The 24,416-nt window shown below is 44.0% G+C and overlaps 1 protein-coding gene across 6 annotated transcripts in view; it reads right to left on the bottom strand.

The window, feature by feature from the left end:
- Positions 1 to 24,416, bottom strand: part of MRTFA (myocardin related transcription factor A) — a 308,975-nt gene that overhangs the window by 218,121 nt on the left and 66,438 nt on the right. For all 6 annotated transcript variants that reach the window (XM_029590436.1, XM_029590438.1, XM_029590440.1 and 3 more), the window contains exon 3: positions 9,586 to 9,826. In XM_029590436.1, the coding sequence (XP_029446296.1) occupies positions 9,586 to 9,826 (241 nt within the window). The remainder of the gene's footprint in view (positions 1 to 9,585; positions 9,827 to 24,416) is intronic.

Genomic DNA, 24,416 nt, shown 5'->3' with positions numbered 1-24,416 from the left:
GAGGAAGGGGAAAATTCAGGTTTTCCCTCCAGAGCCCATGCCCCCTCCCTCAACGCAGTTAAAAATTCACAAATTCTTGACACAGCTGGGGAAAAACCAGGGAGCCAAAGAGTCTATTGGAACTCCTCAAGAAGGAGAGATGAGGAGCTCCCGGGATGAGGCATCCCTAAGTCCTGACAGTAGACATCCACCGGCCCAACGCACTTCCGAGGATCAGACAGTTCAGTCGCTAACCCAGACTAGGGAAGAAGCGACAGAGCAGGAGGGAGCCTCCTCTTCGAATATAGAAGATCTTACGCGGATAACATCAAGGCCTGAAAAGGTAACCCTCGAGGCAATTTGGGATGCGGTGAAAAGTTTGAGCAATGCCATGACTAGACTGGAAAAAAAGATGGATGTAATGACTTCTGATTAACAAGGGAATTTACAATCAGTACAGACAAATTGTGTAGAGATATCTAAGAAGGTTAATAAGAATGAAGAGAATATACAAGCGATGCAAAAATTGAATGTAATGGTTGTTAAAGATCAGTTATCTACATCTCATCGCTTAGAATTATTAGAGAATAGAGCTAGATATCTAAATGTTCGAATTACCAATTTTCCACAGGTTTTGGGTGAGTTGCCTTATATTTCCTTTAAAAAATATCTTAAAGATGTATTGCTATATTCTGAAGATGAAATACCATCTATAAATACTTGTTACTTTTGTTTAAAAAATTTCCAGTTCCATCTAATTTATCCAATTTTTTGGAAGATTCAAGTTTAGATGTGATCCATAGAAATACTCTGATTGTCTCTTTTATTGTGACCAAGGATATAAGTAATCTTATGAAAAATATTTTCAGAAATTCCCAACTACGTTTCATGGTCAGATAGTAAAAATGTATCCAGATGTAGCCCCTATTACCAGGATGCGTCGTAGAGAATTTCTTTTGTTAAGACAAAAAGTAATTTCAATGGGATATACTTTTTTCCTACGATATTCTTGTAGATGTGAGGTTAAAAAAGGAGACTACGAATGTGTGTTTTTCCAAATTGAACAACTCCAGCAGTTTGTGGAGGCTCAACAGCCCACTGCATCCACTCCTTTGCCTAATAGATTGTCAACAGATGAGGTGATACCTATAAGTGAGTAACTGTTTAGGACTTAAATAGAAATTGAATCTCAGCTGGTACTATGTAAAGCTTTCATTAGGAATTTATTGTGGTTTAATCTCCTTTTTTATCCTTAGGTTCCTAATCAGCCTCATTTTTCCACATATAAGATAAAACTGTTTTCTTCTTTTTAAATTTTCAGATATACAAGATTGGATTGTATTCTTTGAAAAATTTGAAGAGTTGGTTTCTAAGTTATTTTATTATTTATTTGAGGTTCTTTATATACCGACATTCGTTTAGTAACATCATGTCAGTGTACATTCAACAAAACAAAAAAAACAAAAAAAATAAAGTTATGTAATGTATATTATGTAATGGAAATAATATAAATGGTACAGAGTTTAATCTCTGTTTTCTGTGTATTTGAAATGAGAAAAATTAATAAATAAATAATTTAAATTGGAGAAGTTCTTGGAGAAGTCCATTACCTGCTATTAATTAAGTTGACTTAGAGAATAGCCACTGCTATTATTAGAACAGATCTTGTATAATCTTGTATAATCTGGTTATATAGAGGGTTGGGTCCTCCTAGACAGCTAATACAACTTCGCATATCACTCTCAAGACTGCAAGCGGACGTGGAAGTGCTCAGTCTCCCATCAGGTCCGCGTCACAACGCAATAGGGAATTAGTTATTAATCAATAAAGTTATCTGTAGAGACTGCTGCGATTAGGCTAAATAGTGAACATTAACATCAAAACGTATGCGGTTCGGGCATAGAGAGTCCATACTACCATGCACATATACATTTTATAGAAGTATTAGGTTTTCAATCAATCTAATTAAGGGCACCGGAGTTAGCCTCGGTTGGGAGAAGGCAGTGGGCGGGAACCCGCGGTAAGTATAAAACACAGAATAGGCATATATGCCTTAGACATGAAGGTAAGGCGTCGTCCACGCACAGACGTATAACAAACGTAAGTGTTATTAACTTGAATGTGGCAAGTTATTAATAGGTTTTGTTAAAATAGCGATTAGGTATGAGTTAACTCCTTTTGATTTTATATAGCTGAAGACACATCGACACTGTGTACCCGATGTGGACTCATTAGCTTTCCCTCCCGCAGCCCCTGAAGCAGGCACCTCGTGCCGAAACATGGCCCATGTCGGGCAGGCAGATGCGACCCTGTGAGAAGGAATAGAGACGGCAGCCTTGATAAGTATTTATGCACAAGAACATACTAACGGGTCGCCTCAGCAAACAGGGAGGTGGGATTTTATGAAGCATTAATTAGATAAAGAAAGTTTAAAAAAATCAAAAAAATCACAAAACATTGTTAATAAAGAGCAATACACGGGGTGAATGAAAAGGACAGCTACAAATTGGTTGTCCTTGAACAGAGCCACCGTACAGAAGAAACACCACAGCACAAGTATTCCCTTGTATCGGTGAATGTTGGTGAATTATTAGAACAGTAGGATGGGTTTTTGTCAGGTTCTTATGGCCTGGATTGGCCACTGTTGGAAACAGATTGCTGGGCTTGATGGACCCTTGGTCTGACCCAGTAAACTTTGACTGGGAATATTGAGCATGCCCTATGCCACGTGTCCATGCAGGGTCCCTCTTCAGTCTCGTAACACAGAATTATGATAAAAATAAAACAATAGAAGAAACCCAAATATGCGGAGTGGTGGGCGGGTTTCATGAGGACTAACATCCTGCTGTCCTAGGAGAACACCTGTTATAGGTAAGGAACTCTGCTTTCTCCTAGGACAAGCAGGATAGTAGTCCTCACACATGGATTAATCCCTAGCTACAGGCTGCTCCCCAACACAGAAGGGGGCCAACAGACACCTAACCAGATGCCAACAGGCACAACACCACCAATGCTGCTGGTAACAGAGGGAGACAGTGAGCTCCCAAACCCCAACCGGCGCCCCAGCCAAATCTCGGAATCATAGGGAGCATAAGCCAGCCGCCTGTACCCAAGACACTAGACCCCCTAGTCAGGGGCAGGCTACGGTTCTTTGGGAATCGGCAGCCCAGTATAATCTCAGACCCATGGGTTCTGTCCATCGTCCGTCAAGGGTGGCACATATTTTTCTCACCTCTGGTGATAACTGCTAGCAGATGCATGGAGAGTACTGGAAGCACATCAACAAGTTTTTCCTCGTCCTCAGGACAGACGTCTGAGGCATGTAGCCAGGTGAGTCTACAAGTACCAATCTCCATGGCAGACACTCTCAATGCTGCTTTGAAAACATTAAATGTCAACCAGACCGTATGTTTCCTGCACGCTATACCCTTGTACACCAGTGACTGGAAGTCAACACATTGCTTTTAAGAAAGTAGCTCTGCTGCTTCCTGCATCTGCTTAAGCAAGAGCCGCAAATAGTGGTCCATGAAAAGCTGATAATAAGCTATGTAGGTACTTAGCATAGCTTTTTGAATAACCTTCCTCCCATGAATGTCTAAAGTTTTGGACTCCTTCCCCAAGGGCACAGGGGAGCGGGTCCTAGTTCTCTTGGCCCTTTTGGGAGTGGATTCGACCTCCACAGATTGGTGCGGTAGATGCCTTTTTTTTTTAAACTAGGAGCCTTTTCAATGAGATATCACATCTGTCTTCTTATTCACAGAAGCAAAAATAAGGGGGGTTATCTATATCTCTTGAATGATCTTGAGTACTGGGACTGTGTGCAATCTGCTTAGGAGATTCCACAAACTGGACAATGTCCAGCATTTTATTCCTGGTGTCATTCTCCTCCTACAAAGGAAATGGAGTGGCTTCCGCCATTCTGGCATAAAGTTGGCAAAGGAGACGTTTTCCAATGGAGACTGCCTTCTTTTTAGTGTAGGAGAGGGGTTGGAGGAGAGACCTGTCGATTCCTCTTCTTCAGAGATGTTGCCAGATCTACAAGGACACCCCCAGGAGTACTCAGAGTTGGAAACCAACTGGTATGCTGGGGGCAAGGACTCAGATATAGCCCAGCCAGCAGACAAGGCCTCAGAGCGGGGAACACCTATTTGTTTCTGAGAAACTCCTACATTTCAGAAAAGCTCCTGTCCCCGCCTCTCCCTCCCCCCAACCTCAACAGACTGGAATTGATTCCCTTCTGGGAACCAACATGGGATACTGATATTGGTACAAAATTTCCTGGCAGCAACTGAACATTGGTTTGCATCAACACCAATGCTCTGCAACACCCTGATCAGGGCCTGCTGGATTTTCCTACCAGCTCCTTCTCAAAGATTGCTAAAGCCAACCCAGGTTGGGAGGCAGAAGGGGAGGCTAAGTCTTCATGGGAAGTCAGAGGTGTATCAATGGCATATATCTAGACCTCTGGAAGAGGTTGACATTTCCAGGAACACATTAAGGATGAGCTCATCTGTCCATGGGAACATTTTGGAAGATCTATGACCACAGCCAGAATGTCCCCACTTCTGGCATTGTGTATCAATGAAGACCGATGCTACTTGGTCTTTGCCCAGTGCTTGACATCGGATCTTCTCGATGCCAGAACTGAAGAGGCTGAACCCTTCACTTTTTTTAGGTAGAAGGATTCAGACGATGCCCTATCTCCATGGTACTTTCCAATGCTCGATACTGAAGGGGTCCAATGCTTTCCCATTAATGACAGATCACCAGCGTCTGGTACAGTTCCTGGGTCTATCAATATCAACATATCCAATGCAGATTCCAATAGACTCGTCTTGTGGTACATGCTTCTCTATGAGCTCCAGTCAGGACTGGCGCCCCCCCCTAGGGGTCAAGGGTGTACAACAATGACACTCCAGGCACAGGACACATTTATCATACATGATAAACATGACTGTCACATCAGGGGCACCATTTGAAGCCACTGGCAGGCTTATCTATGACTGAATGAAAAAGCAAAGCGGTTTAGTCAAAAAATGTGATGACCACGAGTGGTCGATGCCCCCCAGAGCACCAGAGCCAGTGCACCATTGAGACACAAAAAAGAAGTAAAACTTACAAAATTGACCAAAAAACCTACCTAAGTACACTAAAAGGGGAGAAGCTAAGCTCTGGGGCCCCATAAGAGATTGCTGCCAATTAGGACTGAAAAAGATCTGAGGGAAGCAGGAGATTAAAGATGCCATACCTCACATGCCCAAAGTTATGGAAAGTGACATAAAAGTTCCAGGATCAGGCTCCATCTGATGATGCCACCCACTTATGAAGATTGCCATCCTGCTTGTCTTCCTAGAAAGTTTTGTGACGGAACAGCAACTTGCTTGTGGCTGCATTTATTAATATTTGCTGCAGCCTAATTAAAACAGGAAAAAAAACCCAGGCATTTTTATTCTCTCACTTTATATCTGCCCTCCCATCTCTGCTCCTCTCAACCATCAAGCCATCTATCATTCTTTCCTCAAGCCATCTAGCTCTGCCTCCCCCCCACCCCTTCAAGGAGAGGGCTGGGCAGCCTTTGATTTATTTTATTAAACTTATAACCTGCTTGCCTTGAAGGTATTTGGGGCTCTGCCCATTGACTGCCTTATAAACTTGAGTTAGAGTCTTACATTGTGCTCTGAACACTACTGTAAGCCAATGAGTGTTCCTCTGCACCAGGGGAATGCTATCCCCCTCCTTTTGGCCCCCCCTAAGGACTCTTATAGCTGCATTTTAAATGAGCTGTAAGTGAAGGCAATGAATAAGATGGTAAAATAATCTAATCAAGGTGTAAACCAGTTTAACAAAATCTGTACTTAAGCACTGCCTGGAGCCCTATCACATGAAAAAAAGCAGTTTTTGCTGTGCTGGCAATGTGCAGCTCCATTTTTAGTTTATCATCTATTACTGCCATGCCAAAATGGGAGAGAGAGGGCTGACCAGTCTGTGATCCTCCAACCTCTCTCCTCAGAAAAGCAGATATGGAAAAAGACAACCACCGCCTGCATTCTCCTTGCTTGGCTATCCTGCTAGTGGTGGTGGGCACATTTCAAAAGCTCTGCATTAGGACCTGCGATGACTCTGCTTACCGCTACCTTAACAACAATTAAAAAAAAAAAATAGCTTGAGAAAAACAGCTATGTACCACATGGCTACCAATCCCTGGACAGGTCCTAATGATTCCACAATCCATTAGCGAGAAGCTTAATATGTGAAATCCCACTGAGACAACACAGGAGCTCTGGGAGCAGCTGCCTATTGTTATTCATTATAACAGATGGACTGGCAGTCCCAGCTGACTCTTCTTGTCAGTGGCGACTGCCGTTTGGAAATGCTGCACTACTGCTAGCATTGAAATGGCCCTTCTGTCCCTATTACACCATCTCGATGGTAGAATTGGACAGAGGGAAGGATTCCAGAGTGGTACTGCTTGATCTGAGTGCCACTTTCAATACAATGAGCCATATGATTCTACTAAATAGATTAAGAATAGATATTTCTGGTTTGGCCTTAAATGATGGCTCTCTAATATCTATATGCATCCCTGGGGGTCACTAATTAGAGAAGCAGGGATTAATTATTACATTTATGCAGATGATGTACAAATTTTTTTTGCCTTTTGGAAAATTAGAGGCTGTTGGAGGAAGTTGTGCTTTTGTTGATAATCAGGATCTGGTGACAATTCTTCATGCACTGGTGTCATCCAGACAGGATTATTGCAATTCACTATTTGTGGAACTGCCCAAATCAGCAACTCGTCCACTACAATAAATTCAAAATGTATGAAACCTGTCCTACAAACTTTATATCAACCACCCACTTCCTTCAGAGTCAAATTTGAATTACTAAGAATTTTTTTTTTTTTTAGACTTCTGAACCTTTCCAGCTCTGGCCCTCAATATTTAAAGGGCTGTTTGGTAAATTGTAATCCAATGTATTTATTTATTTAAAAACTTTTCTATACCGTCGCTAAGTCATGTACCATCGCAACGGTTTACAAATAGGCACAAAATAAGGTATATATAGGTAGTTTAGCGTACATTCTAACAAGTGCCAGTTAAGAACGGTTACAATATCATTAATAAAATCAAATTTTTGGGTAGTGGTGGATTAGTCCAGGAAAGTTATTTGAGATACTTTTATTTCGGTCTACTTCTTAACTGTATTATGTATTTATAATATTGTAATGTCATTTATTCTTAGCTGTGCTTTTCTGTATTTTCGTTCACTCTCTCCCTCTCTATCCCACTGTTTCTTTTGGAAAGGCTTGCTTAGAGCGCCAGGTCTTTAAGGTTTTCTTAAAGGATTTGATATCACTCTGTAACCTGAATTCAGTGGGCATTGTGTTCCATAGGATGGGCCCAGCCAGTGATAAGGCCCTTTCTCTTACTTGGGTTAGTTTTGCCGATTTTACTGTAGGGATTGTTAGTAGTGCCTTGTTAGCTGAACGAAGGTTCCTTTGTGGGAATATACCGGTCAATATATTGTAACAAAACATTTTTTATTTATAAATACACACACATTAGTGGTGCATGGTTCAAGGCAAAAAAATCCAAACGTAGTGGGAAAACAAGGACCCCACTACGTTTGGAATTTTTGCCTTGAACCATGCACCACTAATGTGTGTGTATTTATAAATAAAAAATGTTTTGTTAACGTATATTGACCGGTATATTGTTTGCCACACATTATTTTTGCTGTATTTTCTCCATATGTGTGAGCTGTTTACTCCGCCCCTCCTCCATGATATCATTTGTACATACTGACATACAGAAGATATGTACTAGGCAATACGTATTTCAAAATACTCAGTTTACATGGTCCTGGAATGCAACCCTCTATTCCGGTTGCACAAATGTACATTTGCCTTCATGAGAATGGTGGATACCTCAATTGCCTACCAGAAGTATTAGTAAACAAATCTGTGGCAATATTTAAGCATGTTTCAGATAGATATGGAAGAAGGCAATGGTAAGAGGAGGGGCAAGGAGCAGAGGTATAAAAGAATCGAAGGGCCTGGGTGGTGGACTAGATATGAAAGATTATCTGCTCATCTACAAAACAGCTGAGGGTCCAAAAAGAGGAGAGGACAAAGCCAACTTGCATCGAGCAGTGGGCCGGCTACATCAAGCTCCCAAGAAGAGGTGGCAAGCTGGACCAGCACACAGCAGCAGGGGCTTTGGTACATTCTCAGAAATTAATGGAGGGATCTAGCAAGTTTTCTGGTGAGATCTGCAGACTGACTTTGCTGTACTTCTCAACTAGGGGCAAAAAGAAGAAAAAGTAAGTAGTCATGCTTGCATGGCTTACACAGAGATGTCCTTAGCTCAGTAGGCGGTGGTAATAGCATGGCCGGGAGATAACCAGGGCTATAGCAATGGGAGTCAAACTTACATGGCTGACAGTTGGAAGACAGCTTTACCTAGAGGAGTAAAAAACAAACAGCAGCCGGAAGACTGGGTGGGACAAATGGTTCTCATCTGCCAACATATATTATGCTACTATGACAAAAGGACGCCATATCTGTGCGTATGTGAAAAACAAAAAGTGCTCAAGCATGGGAAAAAATTATTTTCCATTCATTTTTCATACAAATCCACCAGCAATTTTTCCACAACATAATTAAAAAAAAAAGTTGTAATCATTACTGTGGTGTTAATAGAAGCACATACAAGGAGGCCACAGCTCTTGTACATACACACACACACAGACACATGCACCAACTAATAGAACAGGTATTTAGAGTGATGCTGCTGGTAAGTACCTTCTGTTTTCACAGGCCTTGGTGATCATGGTCTACTACATGCCAGGGACATTCTTGGCAGGATACCTGCCATTGCCTTCTGCAGCCTGCAGTAACCAGGCTTCCCAGTGGTCTTCTATTCAGCTACAAGACAGGCTCAACCCTGCGTAGCTTTTGTAGTTCTGACGAGTTTGGGCTCACTCTGGGGTGGTGATCCTGGGGTGATATTTAGAATTGTTTGTTTATATGTATTCCTATTCCCTTATAATATGAAGTGAACGTTAACCATGCCAGGCTATTCCCAATACTGAACTAGTCACATTCTGAATAGAGTTTTCAAAGGTAGAATAAGTATGCGGAATACAGAAAGCTAGGTGGGACAAGACTTATAGGTGAGCCACAGGGGCAAGCTCCTGTAAAAACATGGAAATGTAAGGCAGAGAAGAGTCACACTGAATCTAGTTCATAACACAAACTATCAGCTCTGTCTCAGATATCCCCCCCTGAAAATCTAGCAACATCCATAACTGGATGTTGCTAGAAAACTGTTGAGAGAGGGTTAAAACCAAAATAAAAGTAATTGTAGTTTGAAGGATTCAACTGGGGTCTGAGTGGCTCAGGGGCCTGGCACAGCAACACAGAGAGTCTTTCACCTCAGGTGACCGGAATACATCCAGCTCAGGTCAATAGTGGCCCAAAGTCATCACCATCTGAAACTCATTTGGAATCTTATACTGAAGCAATGCTTTGTTCATACACAGAGCCCAGTTCTCCTGGAGCAGCAGGCAAAAAGAAAGTACCGGGGAATGTAAATGAGCTCTTACCATTCTTCCTCTCGCTCAGCGGGGGCAGGTTTGGATTCAGAGTCAGATTCAGGCACATGTCTGGCTGCAGTGAGAGCTCCTGCAGTTCGTTGGTCACCGCTTCACTCTGAGGGCTCGGTGCTGCCAGGGCTGCCTCCTCCTCATTATCGCCAGCCCCACCTCCATCCAGTCCATTACCAGTGCTTGAGGGGGGCGGGCACAGCAGAATGGAGAAATCCACTTTGGCTTTCGTGCTAGCAACCTGAAAAGAAAGACAGAAGCCATGTTAACATTTTGGATGGCAACATCAGTGGAAACAGCATAGAAGATTCTGTCTATATTGTAGATCAGAGGTCCTCAAACTTTCGGCCCACAGGCCAGATTTGGTTGAAGGAGCTCATTTTTTGGTCTGTCAAACCTTTCTTTCCCATAGCTGGATCCTGCATCACACAGGAATTTTTTTTCCTCCATGCATAGCAGGAGTGGCTGAAAGGCTAGTAGGGTTTCCAGGCCACATCAGTGGAAGACAGGTCGTGGTAGCCACATGACAGAAAAGTTGGCAGTGTTTCCCAGATCCCATCAGTGAAAGAGGAACCAGCAGACTCATGTTAATGGAGAAATATGAAATTATAGACCTACTACTGGCAATCTAACTTGTCATTTAAATCTGCCTTTATATATGAGGACTGGAGGGTAGCAAATATAACACTAGTTATCAAAACGCAGGACAATAGGATGTCAGGCCTCACACATGGGTATCTTTGGATGGAGCCCGGAATGGAAAATTTATGTCAATGTTTCTAGAACTTTGTCTAAGCCCTCATTGAACATGCTCATGTATGCAATATACCACACATCCATGCAGGGTTCCCTCAGTCTTATATCATAGAATTCAGAAGAAGAATAAAATAATGAAAAAACCTACATGTTGGAAACCCAACTCCATAAAGTGCAGGCGGGTTTCATGAGGTGACCGTGGCATCGAAGTAGGACTGGTTCCCCTCACCACGGGGTCACTTAGGGGACATCACAGCAGAAGCTTGGGCAGCCCTGTGCCCGACACAGTGCATCGACGGGGACCAATAACTATGCTTCTTTGGCTTCCCTCGATGCTCAGATCAGGACTTCCCCAGTGCAAAAGTCGACAAACCCGAAATCCTCGACTTGGAAGAGCCAGATGATGGCCAGTTTCCGGCGTCCCTCTCAGCCAGTGATCTTGATGGAAGCAGTGGCCCCACTGTCGATGGCCTGGTGTCCATCTGTGCGGCTCAGAGGTCCCTCGATGTCGATGCTGTCAATACCAATGGAGCGGTTTTCTCCGGCCCGAAGAGGTGCTCCATCTTATCAAGCTGGATGCACCAAGCTGTCCCTTCAGGGACATCTTGGTGCATTTGCTGCAACTGTAGATGTCATGTGATGCCCCAAGACGGAGGACACATCTATCATGGGGATCCGTGATAGACATGGTCTGGTACAACTGGGGCATCATTCGAAACCGGAAGTGGTTGAGCCTCACCAGATTATGAGACATGAGGCTCCGCAAAAAAGAAGAGATTGAAGGGACCCCACATGGATGCTTGGTATATTGCATGCGTGAGCATGTTCAATGAGGCTTAGTCAAAGTTCTAGAAACTTTGACATAAATTTTCCATGCTGGGCGCCATCTGATAATGTCACCCACGTGTGAGGACTGCCATCCTGCTTGATCTCGGAGAAAGGACTCCAGGGGCGACCTGAGTGACTATGAACTGATGAGCCTGACATTGGTGTCTGGAAAAATTGTAGAAACTATAATTAAGAACAAAATTACTAATCATATGGATAAACATGATTTAATGGGAAAGAGTCAACATGTATTTAGTGAAAGCAAATCATGCCTTACCAACCTACCTGAATTATTTGAAGGTATAAATAAGCACATGGATAAGAAGAACTGATTGATATAGTATAACTGAATTTCCAGAAGGCATTTGACAAAGTCCCTCATAAGAGATTCCTCAGTAAAAAGTCATGGGATAAAAGGTGTTGTCTCTATGTGGCCTGGTTATTGGTTAAAAGACAGGAAACAAAGAATAGGACTTAATGGTCAGTTTTCCCCAGTGGAGAAAAAATAGTGGAGGGCCCCAGGGATGAATCCTGGGACCAATGCTGTTCAACCTATTCATTAATGATCTAGAAAGGGGGAGCAATAAATGAAGTGATCAAATCTGCATGACAAAAATATTCAGTGTAGTTAACATATATGCAGATTGTGAGGAACTAGAGAAGGACCTTGAGAGACTGAAAAACTGGGCATCTAGATGGCAGATGAAATTTAATGTGCAAAGTGATGTACATAGGGAAAAATAATTTTAGATGCACAATGATGGGTTCCACATTAGGAGTAACTAACCAGGAAAAGGATCTAGGAGTCATTGTCAACAGTACGTTGAAATCATCAGCTGCGTGTGTGGCGATGGCCAAAGAAGCAAACAGAATGCAAGAAATCATTTAGAAAGAAATGGAAAATAAAATGAAGATCATAATGTTTCTGTATAGATCAATGGTGTGGCCACACCTTGAATACTATTTATAATTCTGTCACCCTGTCTCAAAACTGATATAGTGGAAACTAAGACTTCACTAATCAATCAGTAGAACCAAACATAGTTGACTGGAGTGCTATATGGAGTTCATTCACTAAAATATCTATTTGTAACAAGAGTAAAGTTGTGATGTTCCAGTTACTGCACAGAATGTACAGATTTCCTTTATACTCTGCTAGATTTAGTTCTTCAAGTCCCTTGTGTTGGAGGGGTTGTGGATTCATAAGTGATGGGATTGCCCCATTGTATGGAAATTTTGGTTGGGAGTGGAGAAGGAGGCTCGGCTGAATACCGGGTTTTCCATCTTGGGTCAGCTATGTTTATTAGGTCGATGGGATTCAGAGTGGTCTCCCCCTCCTCTCCACAAGGTCAGGCTTTTACTCTCTCAGCTCCTGCATGCTGCTCATTAACTACAGCTTTTCACTGGAAGACTGTGCCTAGCATGGAACACTGGAGAAACATGGTGGCAGAGTGCGCAGAGACGGAAAAGATCACCATTACCTTGCGCGACAAATTGGAGTCTTACCTTCAAGATTGGAAACCCTACTGGATCTGGAGGAGGCAACTATGCGCGTCATAGAGGATTATGTGAATTTAGGAGTTGGAGTTGGTTACCTTCTTATTTGTATTAGATACCTTTACGATTGTGTATGTATTTCTGTTTTTTCACTTATGTAGCTGTACCTGAGTGATTTGAAAAACAAACAGTTTAGAAAAAAAGGATACAGCAGAGTTAGAAAATGTACAGAGAAGAGCAATAAAAATGGATTAAGGGATTGTAACAGCTCCCTTATGAAGAAAGACTAAACAGGTTAGGGCTCTTCAGCTTGGAGAAGTGACGATTGAGGTCTACAAAATCATGACTAGAGTAGAACAGGTAAAAAGAAAACAGTTATTTATCATTTCAAGTATGGGACACTAAGTTAACAAGTAGCAGATTTAAAACAAATCGGAGAAAGTATTTTTTCACTCAACATATAATTGAGCTGTGGAATTTACTGCCAGAGGATGTGATCAAGTCAACTAGCATAGCTGGGTTTAAAAAGAGTTTGAACACGTTGATGGGAAAAAAAGTTCATAAGTAGTTGTTAACCAAGTGACTTGGAGACCCACCTCTTTCACAAGGCATTGAGCAGCAAAAAAAAAAAAAAAAACAAAACAATCTACTTTTAGGGGCTGGCTACTGTTGGATATAGGGTTCAATGGACTTTGGTCTGACCCAGCATAGCACTTTTTATGTTCTTATTGCTGGCAGGGAGACCAGGCCCTTCCAGCAAGAAAGGAGCTGAGGACCCACATGAGTAGAGAGCTACTAAAAGAGAGGACAGACCCCACTAGCTGAAGATCAAGAAGCAGCACAGATGAGGGAGGGGAACAAGAGAGAAAGGAGAGGAAAGGAAAGGGAGGAGAGAGGTGTGAGGGTAAGGGAATGAGCAAGAAGGAAACGAGAATGGGCAGTGAGAGAGGGGTAGAAGGAAGTGACCTCCAACCCTCCTCCCCCGTACACATTCTGCTACACATCAAGGGACAAATGCAGGGTTACCAAATTCCTAGAAAATCTAGAAATTGTTTTTAAAGACACTGTCTGCCCCAGGAACCATACCCTCTCTGTTTCCCCTCTTTCAGCATTTCAAATCATTGAAATAGCCAGTTATGCCCCATCAACCCTCATCCCTGTTCTTTCTAAGATTTCAAATGCTTTATCTGGCTCTTTGCTTGACAACTTTGGGGGCCTTCACTGTAGTTACCAGTAATTCTAACAAACTTTTTTAACTAGGGATGTTAATCCAAAAATAACCTATCAAATTTCTCATAATTTAAAATCCTTTGCTAAGTTTGCCATGTCTTTCTCAAGTCTAAACAGTGGAATCCTGGGGACCCCTTGATGAAAGGTGAACAAAGGAAAAACCAGGGCATGAAGCTATACCGCCTAGTTAAGCCTGGCAATGCATATACTTTAACATTAGATTGACCACTGGATAATTCCTCATCTGTCAACCAACAGTGGAAATTTTCCAAGTGCTGCAGCACTCAGCCCACCTGTAATTGGCATTTTAACCACAGCAATTAGTGAGACATTCCCAGCAAAGCTGTAGGAGTTAGTGAGCAGTAGTTTGTGGTGCTATACTCTTTGCCCTGGCTTGCCGAGGTTCTTGGCTTAATGCCTGATTAATACAGGATCACAGATACCCACAAACTATAAGAAGGCATTGTGTTACAGAAGAGAAAAAAACACACCAATGCCATGCCAGGCTATTGACTTCCCAGCTAACACTCTGAACTTGCAAGCAGGAAAGCTACTCTTTAATGCTTGGTTGAGGCTCCAAGCGCCACTTCTAGAGTGGGATCTCACAGCCAGTCAAAGAACAGGACTAGAAGCAGAGGAATCCAGTCCTTTAGCAGAGTTGTTTGTCTGTAACTAGTGTTCTCCAAGAATAGCAAGATACCAGTCCTTACAAGCAAGTGACATCAGAAGGAGCCCAGCACAAAAACCTTTTCCACAAATCCACAAAGAGACCCCTTCAGTCCAATTCCTTAGTCTATACTTGGAGAAGCCAACTATATGGGGAAGCGAACAGATTTTGTGAGGACTGACGTCTGTTGTCCTCAAAGAACACCTGTTACAGGTAAGCAAATCTGCTTTCTCTGAGGACAAGCAGAATGGCAATCCTTACAAGGGAGGAATCCCTAGCTACAAACTACCCTGAATGAATGAGAAACCAAAACGATGTCAACAGGCTAACATTCAACTGAATTGCAAGTGGCAAAGAGATTTATTGTGTTTATGTTATTTGCTGTTTTTATGAATTATGAATGTTTTATTATTTACCGCTTAGGGCTTTGGTATGGGCAGTATACAAATACCTCAAAGGGATTCCTCAGGACAGACTGGCTGAAGCTACTGTCATGTTGGAGGCCCCTGTCCAAACAATGTGATATGAATATGTGGAGAGAACTCCAAGTTGTAGTCCTGGGGGAATTCTGTGCTACTGTGAAGCACAGAATTCCCCCTCCCCCCCCCCGCACAGAATTGCCATTTTTTGCTATGCAGGCATTAATTATAGCTCCCTAAAAAAACCTCTCCCCCATGAGTATCTAAAGATCTGGATCCCTTCCCTGGGAGCACCGAGGAATGGATTCTGGTCCTATTGGCTGTCTTGAGAGTGGCTTTGCCTAACACAGAGTGGTGTGGAAACTGTCTTTTCAAATCTGCATTGGAGGTTATTAATCAGTCCGTGGTGGTGCCTTGTCCATAGGCGCCACAGAGAGAGGGTTTCTCCACATCCTCATCTACACCACCTGAAGATCTCATGCACTGGAACTGCTACAATCTCCTTAGGAGGCTCCACAAACTGAAGAATGTCCATTATCCTGTTTCTGGACTCATCCTCCTTCTACAAAGGAAATGAAATAGCTTCAGTCATTCTCTGGATGAAACCAGCAAACGAGAAATAATCCTCTGGCGCAGGAGAGGAGTTAGAGGGGAGACCTGTCAATTCCTCCACTTCAGAGATCTCCAGATCTGTAGCCATACTCCCAAGAACACTTAAGAGTTCAAATAATATGCCAGGGGCAAGGACCCATATCTTGCCCAGCTGGCACTCAGAGGGGAGTACTTGTCTATTGGATCCCTTGGAACTCCTGCATCTTGGGGAAGATTCTACCCCTCCCCCTCCGATGGGCTAGAGATTACTATTGGTACAGACATCAATGTTTATTCCCCCGTCCTGGAACAGAGATTGGTACTGAACTGTTGGGCAGCTGTAGAGTTCTCCAGCACTGGTTAGACATTGGTCTAAATTGACACAGATGCACTCAACACTGGTGCGCCGATCCAAGGCCTACTGGATCTTGCTGACCAGCTCCTCCTCAAATCCTCCAACACGGGTTGGGAGATAGGAGGATTGGCCATGTCTTCCTCAATGGCATAAACCTGGATCCCTGGAGACTGTTGTGATTTCCAAGAATGCCTTGAAAATGAGCTCTCCTCTCCGTGAAAAGTATTTTCAGGGATTCATGGCCTCAGCCACAATGTCTCCAGTCCAGACATCATGCATCAACAGAGACAGATGCTTCTTGGGTTTCACTCAACACTCAGCATTGGAACCCCTCAAAGTCAGAACAAAAGAGACTGAATCTTTTGCCTTCAAATGGGAGGTGACAGATGACTGTCTCCCCAGTTCTTCAACATGAGGGAATTTGCTGCCCTCTCAATGCCAATGCATCCCAAGAGTCTGATGCAACTCCTGGTTTCATCAATGCTGAAGCCTCCAATGTCATAATGCCTCGGTATCACTCCATGGTGAGACCCCACCTTGAATACTGTGTACAATTCTGGTTGTTGCATCTCAAAAAAGATATAATTGCGATGGAGAAGGTACAGAGAAAGGCAACCAAAATAAGGGGAATGGAACAGCTCCATAGACTTTTCAGCTTGGAGAAGAGACAGCTGAGGGGGATATGATAGAGGTGTTTAAAATCATGAGAGGTCTAGAACGGGTAGATGTGAATCTGTTATTTAGTCTTTCAGATAATAGAAAGAAAAGGGGGCACTCCATGAAGTTAGCATGTGGCACATTTAAAACTAATAGGAGAAAGTTCTTCTTCACTCAACGCACAATTAAACTCTGGAATTTGTTGCCAGAGGACGTGGTTACTTCAGTTAGTATAGCTGTGTTTAAAAAAGGTTTGGATAAGCTCTTGCAGGAGACGTCCATTACCTGCTATTAATTAAGTTGACTTAGAAAATAGCCACTGCTATTACTAGCAACGGTAACAGGAAATAAGACTTAGTTTTTGGGTACTTGCCAGGTTCTTATAGCCTGGATTGGCCACTGTTGGAAACAGGATGCTGGGCTTGATGGACCCTTGGTCTGACCCAGTATGGCATGTTCTCTTATTTTCTTATCCATGACTGGATAGAAAAGAAGAGATAAGACTATAGGGAGCCCCGCTTGGACATGTGACAGTATTGGCATGTGCAAAGTGGGCTCCATCTTATGTCACCCACTTGTGAAGACTGCCAGCTTGCTTGTCTTCAGAGAAACCCACAGCCCTGACCAAGTATCTACTTGTAGGAAAATTACTGGCACTTAAGAATGCTGACTCCCTAAAGAGGAGATGGAAGATATGCTTACAAGCAATCATTAAAAAACAAATGCCATTAAAATGTATGCCTCTCTTTCTTGCCATCTGCCATTGTTTCCTACCCTTCACTTCTCTTTTCACACTATTGGCACATTCTGCTTTGTAACAATCCAAAACACAAAGAAAACCACTGCAAGTCACACTATAATATATTGAAAAAAAAAACAAACCCTGCAAACCAAACCCACAAGCATGTCATGTAAACACCATTATTTTAAATAAAAAAATGAAAGAGACTTTCATACTTACATGCAGATCTATTATGAAACATTCATTTGATCACCACCATCAGTCTTTTAATCATAGGTCTCAGTCCTTACTGTTTTTTCTTTTAATTTTTTTAATTTGTGCATTCATAAGTAATACCATCTAGCAAAGCCACAGGGACATAGGCAACTGGTTATTAGAGCACAGCTCTGATAGCTGTTTAGATTACAAAGTTTGATAACATATAGGTGAGGTTGGGTATTGGATGAAGTGTGGGAGCCTGGATGGAAAAGACCCAGAGAGAAAGGCAATAAAAAATGACTTGTATAAGAAAAGAACAGCTACAAGTGAGAATGCTATGGTTGGCAGCTGGGATATATTCTGCTATCATTTGATAAACTACTATATAAAATGTTCTTAGATAATTCAGTTGGCTTTTGAACATGGCCTCAGAGTAAAATTTTTTAAAAACTAGTAGTATGTCTTTAATAAGCAAGTATGCTTACTATAAACAGTGTTTTTCATAGATAGCAGGATGAATCACCTCTAACTTGCGGGGTGACATCATCCAGCGGCATAGAACAGACCCATCTCTCCTAGTTAGTAGAGTTTTAAGCTCTACTGAACAAGCATGGGAACCCCACCCAGGCATTGTCTCGTGGCTCTCCTCTGTCAGTATCAAAGCTACATGTACTTGACTCTCCAGGAAGGTGGGTGGGTATTTAACATTGCTAGTTCATTCCGATATCTACAGAAAATACTGTTCACGGTAGCAAACATTTTTTATGTTGATATGTAGGCTGAATTAGCCATAACGTGGGAAGTGCAAAGCTGAGGGTTGTAGCAGAGCATTTACTTACAAGCAACCTGGGCTCCCCCATGCAGAGTTAACAGGAGGGAACAAGACTTCCACATTTACCATCCTCCTTTGAGAGATTGTCCAGACAGTAGTAGGATGTAAAAGTGTGTATCGACAACCATGCTGCAGCTTTGCATATATCCTCAAGAGGGATTTCATGAAGATGGGCAATTGAAGAAGCCATAGATTGATGAGCTTTTACAGTCTGTGATTTGTAGGCCTGCAAGAGTGTAGAAATGATGAATACAGTCCACTATCAAGTTGGATAAGTAGGCTTGGCAATGGGCATGCCAAGTCTTATTAGGGTTATAAGAAACAAAACACTGGGAAGCCTGGTGATGTGACAGAGTCCTCTTTTTTAGTAATCTAAAGCTTGCCTGAAATCCAGTTTATGAAGGGACTTCTCTCCTTCATGTGTATGTGGTCTCAGAGAAAAGACTGGCAACACCACGGACTGATTAATATGAAAAGCTGAGACAACGTTCAGTAGAAACATTGGATGAATACCACTCTGTCATGGAAGAACTGCATGCATGGAAAATAGTGAACGTGTGCTTGAAGTCGCTGACTCTTCTTGCTGAGGTTATCGCTACAAAACACAGAACTTTTCATGGCAAGAATCTGAGTGACGCAAATTCCAATGGCTCGAAAGGCAGCTTCATGAGCTGGAACAGTACCACATTCAGATCCCATGGATTTGGAGGCTCTGGATTAGAGACTTCATCTGCCAAAAGCCTTTCATGAATCTTGACACCAAAGTGCGAGTTGAGATAGGCCTATAAACTGCAACATGATAGGGCACTGAGATACACTCTCACGGAAGACGTAGCAAGGACAGGTTGCAAAAGAGAGAGTAGACAGCCGAGTAATTGTTTAGGCTCACAAGAGAATGAACTATGGCCTTTTGATGGCAACATGTGGTAAATCATTTCCATTTGAAACCATAGACCCTCCTGGTAGATTGTTTCCTGGCCAAGACTATTATATCTTCAACCTCTCTGGCAATCTCTCTGGCAATTATTGCATCCAACCTCCAATCCATCAGATGGAGAGATTGAAGGTTAGAATGGACTAGAGTGCCATTGTCCTGAGTCAATAATGCAGGTTCTGAACCCAGCGGAACTGGAGGCCTGCTGGACAATTTCATGAGATACAGAGACCACATCTGTCTGGGTTATGCTGGTGCTATGAGAATCAGTTGGGTTTTGTCTTGGATTATTTTCTGAACCATCCTGGCAAGCAAAGGGATTGGAAGAAAAGCATATATGAGATTTGTGTTCCAGGCAAGTAGAAAGGCATCCTGAGCTAATTTGAATTCACTGGGTAGAATCAAGCAGAATTTTTTCTTAGCTTCCTCTTCCTCTCCTTTGCAAATAGGTCTACTGCTGACACAGCCCATAATGTGAACAAAGTCTCTGCAGTTGACTGCTGACGAGGCCACTCTGGCAGATCATCTCCTGAGGTGATCCACTAGAGCAGTTGGGTTCCCAACCTTTTTTGTTTCTTTGCACACTTGTCACAGGGGTCACTTCACTGTGGCACACCATCCACTTCCCCATCACTTTCACTTCTCTTTACTCTCCTCCCACCCCTTGCCATCATCACCTTCTCTCTTCCCTCTTTCTCCTAGCATCATAACCAAGCCTCTCTCCTGGCATCATCTTCTTCCCTATTCCCCACACCCCTAGCATCATCATCACCACCTTTGCTCTCCCACTATCTCTTCCCCCTCCATCATATTATCATCACCTTTCCTCTCCCTCACATCATCTCCTTCTCTCTCCAGCTCCTCGCCCCTGGAATCAACATCACCACCACCTTCTCTTTCCTTCTACCTCTCTCCCCCACCCTCTGACATCATATTCCCTCTCCCACCACCTCCATCTTCACCTTCTCTCTCCCACAACCTTTTCTCCCACCCTTCCATCATCACCACCTTCCCTCTCCCCATCCTAGGCATCACCACCACCTCTTCCCCCACCCCCTTACATCATCACCACCTTCCTTCTCCCTTCACCCCCCCCCCCCCCCCCCCCCCATTATCTCCTTCCCTCTCTCTCTACCCCTCTTCCTAAACCCACCCCTTGGCTTCATCACCTTCCCTCTGCCTCCGCCCTTCTCCCTCCCCTGGCATCATCTCCTTTCCTTTTCCTCGACCCCTCTCCCTCACCCCCTAGCATCAATTTCCTTCTCTCCCCATTCCCTGGCATCATTGCTTTCTCTTCCCTCTCCTCCTCTTCCCATGCCAATCGCCTTCTCTTCCCTTTCACCCCCTGGCATTACTTGCCCTCACTCATTTCCTGGCATCATCATCATCATCTTCCCTCTCCCTCACCTCCTGGCATCATTATCTTCTTTCTCCACCCCTCCACCCCATTGACGACATCATCATCAGTCTTCCATCTCCCAGCCCCCTGGCATCACCTTCTCTTCCAGTTCCCTCCAATCCCTGGCCTCACTTTTCTTCCACCTATCCTCCCTACCTCCCTGAATTATCTTCCCTTATCCTCTTCCCCACCCTTCTCCCCCAACCCCTGGCATCATCATCTTCTCTTCTCTCTCTCCCCCCCACCACACCCTATGGCACATTAATCTGTCCCTTTCCCCACTCCACCTCCAATCCTTGAACAGAAAAGTCTGGGAGCAAGCTTACTGAGTGCTGCTTCTTCCTCCTTTGCCAGCTTTTCTCTGCAATCTGAACTGCATGGGGCCAGCAAGTCTCACAAGCCTACAGAGACCAGTGCAGTTTCTGTTGCAGGGGAGAGCCAGTAGAGAGGAAAGTAGGAGCAGCTGCTGATAAGTGTTGCTCTCCCACACCCCCTGCTGGCAGGAGGAGGACATCCTGCAGGACAGGAGCAAAAGAGAAAAGGAGCATGCAGTTGTAGCACACCTGCATGTCAGCCACAGCACCTTAGTCTGCTGTGGCACACCAGTTGGGAAACACTGTGCTAGAGGGTTGGATAGCCCTGGGAGGTAAGTGGCTTGAAGGGTGGACAAACTCATTCACCCAGTGATAGATCTGTTGTGAGTGAGACCGTGAACATGAGAGTAAACCCCTATGTTGCAACGCTACCGCTGGCCGGTAACCGCATCCAGGCACAAGCTAGACTGAAGCTGAAGACTGGAAACTTGGAACAGAAGCACTCTAATGAAAACCAGCAACCCATGCTGGTCTCTGGGGTAGCCTCCTGCCACTCCAAAAGCACTTGCAGACGAATTGTTTAGGAACAGTTTGCGAGTAGGACAGACGAAGGCTGAGTACTCTAGAGAAACATGACAAGACGAGGGCTCCGAAGGCTTGGAACAAGGCGAGGGCTCCGAAGGCTTGGAACAAGGCGAGGGCTCCGAAGGCTTGGAACAAGGCGAGGGCTCCGAAGGCTTGGAACAAGGCGAGGGCTCCGAAGGCTTGGAACAAGGCGAGGGCTCCGAAGGCTTGGAACAAGGCGAGGGCTCCGAAGGCTTGGAACAAGGCGAGGAACAAGAACTCTGGAGACCAGGGACAGGACTCAGGAACACAGGATCTCAGGAAGAGACTCCAAAGACGTGAACCAGTGGCGAAGATTTGGACAGTTTTCTGAAGACTTGGAACAGGCTACAGACAAGGAACGCTGGAGCAGGAACAGAAGACCAGGACACAGGAACCAGGAGACCAGGAAAAACCAAGAACCACAAGAAAGAGGAGATCTTTAAGGACCAGTAACCTTATGAAGGCCTGGAGCAATGGGAGAAGCAGCCTTTTAAAGGCCTGAAGCAGTGACATCATCAGGAGAGGCTGCAGGGCTTTTCCTGCCACAGTGCCTTTAAAATTTGAGCAGGGGTGCGCACCCCTAGGGAGACTGTGCTCCCTTACCAACAGAGACTCGAGGGGCAAATACAAGTTACAAAGATATCTGGTTTCAGGAACTGAAGCGAGGAACCATACTGGACTGGCTAAACTAAGGCATGGCTGCGGGCCTGGACGAAGGCATGGCTGCGGGCCTGGACGAAGGCATGGCTGCAAACACACTGAAGGCTAGAATCAAGGCTGAAGAACTTTAACAAAAATCTGGATGCAGGTGCCTCCTGCGGGTCTTAAGTAAAAAATAAAAAATAATAATAATAATAATAATCTCAGGCAGTAGCGAGAATCAAAGTATGGAAGGCCCAGCGCAAGGACATGTTCACTGAGCTCATGACATTCGCAATCTGTTGTGAGCCAGAAGGCAGATGTGAGCATGAGCCCCTGTGCCGCAATGCAACCAACATAACCCCGGAGCTGGGCATGGTCCACGCCGCTGGTGGGTTTGCACATCCAGGCACGGGTTAGGCTGAAGCTGAAGACTTGGAACAGAAACACTTGGAGACTTGGAACAGGAACATTCTAATGAGAACCAGCAACCTGTGCTAATGTCTGGAGTAGTCCTCTGGTCACTCCGAAAGCCCTTGTGGACTAACCGTTTAAAAATGGCTTGAGCGTAGGACAGAGAATGACTGAGGACTCTAGAGTTTCATGACAAGACAGATACATTGTGCATTAATGCACTGTGCATCAAAGGGCATCAGTGCATCGTGTGCCAATGCATTCCATTGCTCTTTGTACTTTCTTCGCGCCAAGAGTTCCACAGATCGATAGCACTTTTTTCAACGCAGACCATTCCCTATTACTCTTCCCTGAGACTGCAGCCTGATGCACCGACGGGGGATCTTGGAAGAGCTTCAGCTCAATTATTTACTTGAAGAGGCAGACAAGGCTGCACTGTGGGTTAAGGAAGAACAGAGACCCCAAAATGACGTACATAGTTCCTCAATTCTATGGGCCCTAGACTGTTGTGAGGGAGGAGACATCCGTGCACAGGTACAGCAGTTTGCCTGGTCATGTTCTGGGCAGAAGCAGATGTACCCTAGCTCATGCCCATCCATGAGGAACATAATCTTACCACATATGCAGCTCTTAAACCAACTCATGATGCCCTTTTTTGCCAGACATAGCAGAGGATGGAGTGAAGAAAATTGTTCTTCTAGTTTTTGTTTCTCTCTCCCCACCTAAGTAGCAGTGAAAAGTGCTGCTACAAGTGTTGCTGGACAATGAGGCAATGGAAAAAAAAGACAGAAAATGAAATCAAAGGTTAATAAGAGAAAAAATGGGGATGGAGAGAGAGTACATGTCCATGCTGCAATTCTTGCGCCTGGCTCAGCAGAGCTTAAAGCTCTATTAGCTAGAAGAGATGAGTCTGTTTGGTGCCGCCAGATGACATCACCTCACATGTTATGGCTAATTCAACTAGCTTATCAATGGAAAAAAAAAAAGGATGAACACTTTATTCCCTTACCCATTAGGACAGTGAAAATATAACAATATCTATTAGGCAAAATAGGAGACCTAAGGTTAAGACCAAAAGCTAACACAAGAGATCCAAGAAAGAAAGCAGAGTTGCTTACTTGTAACAGGTGAACTCCCAGGACAGCAGGATGTAGTCCTCACATATGGATGATGTCATTAGGCGGAGCCCTATTACAGAACACGTTTGTCAAAGTTTCTAGAAACTTTGATTGGCACACTGAGCATGCCCAGCATGCCATGATCCCTGTGTCCACAGGGGTCTCCCTTCAGTCTCGTTTGTAGCAAAAAAGTGCAAGCGAAAAATAAAATAAAACATAAGCAGACCCAACTCTGCGGGGTGGCGGGTGGGTTCCGTGAGGACTACATCCTGCTGTTCTGGGAGAACACCTGTTACAGGTAAGCAACTCTGCTTTCTCCCAGGACAAGCAGGATGGCAGTCCACACATATGGGTGATTAGCAAGCTAAAGGCTGACTCATATTACAATAGGTCAATAGCAGACAACTCGTGCAACACGCACAATAATTGGTGTGCTATTGGCAATGATGAGGCAGCCTGAAATCACAGCAGGTGGTTGTGGAAGGAGTTGGGCATTATACTGGAAAAAAAATTTTCAAGACAGTTTGTCCAAAGGCAGAGTCTTGATGGCCTTCCTTATCTAAGCAGTAGTGGGCTGCGAATGTGTGAAGAGAACTCCATATCGCAGCCTAGCAGATGTCGGCAATTGGTACTGA

The sequence above is a fragment of the Rhinatrema bivittatum genome, chromosome 2 (assembly GCF_901001135.1).
Source record: "Rhinatrema bivittatum chromosome 2, aRhiBiv1.1, whole genome shotgun sequence".
NCBI classification, from domain to species: Eukaryota; Metazoa; Chordata; class Amphibia; order Gymnophiona; family Rhinatrematidae; genus Rhinatrema; species Rhinatrema bivittatum.
This window is presented reverse-complemented; position numbering and strand designations above follow the sequence as displayed.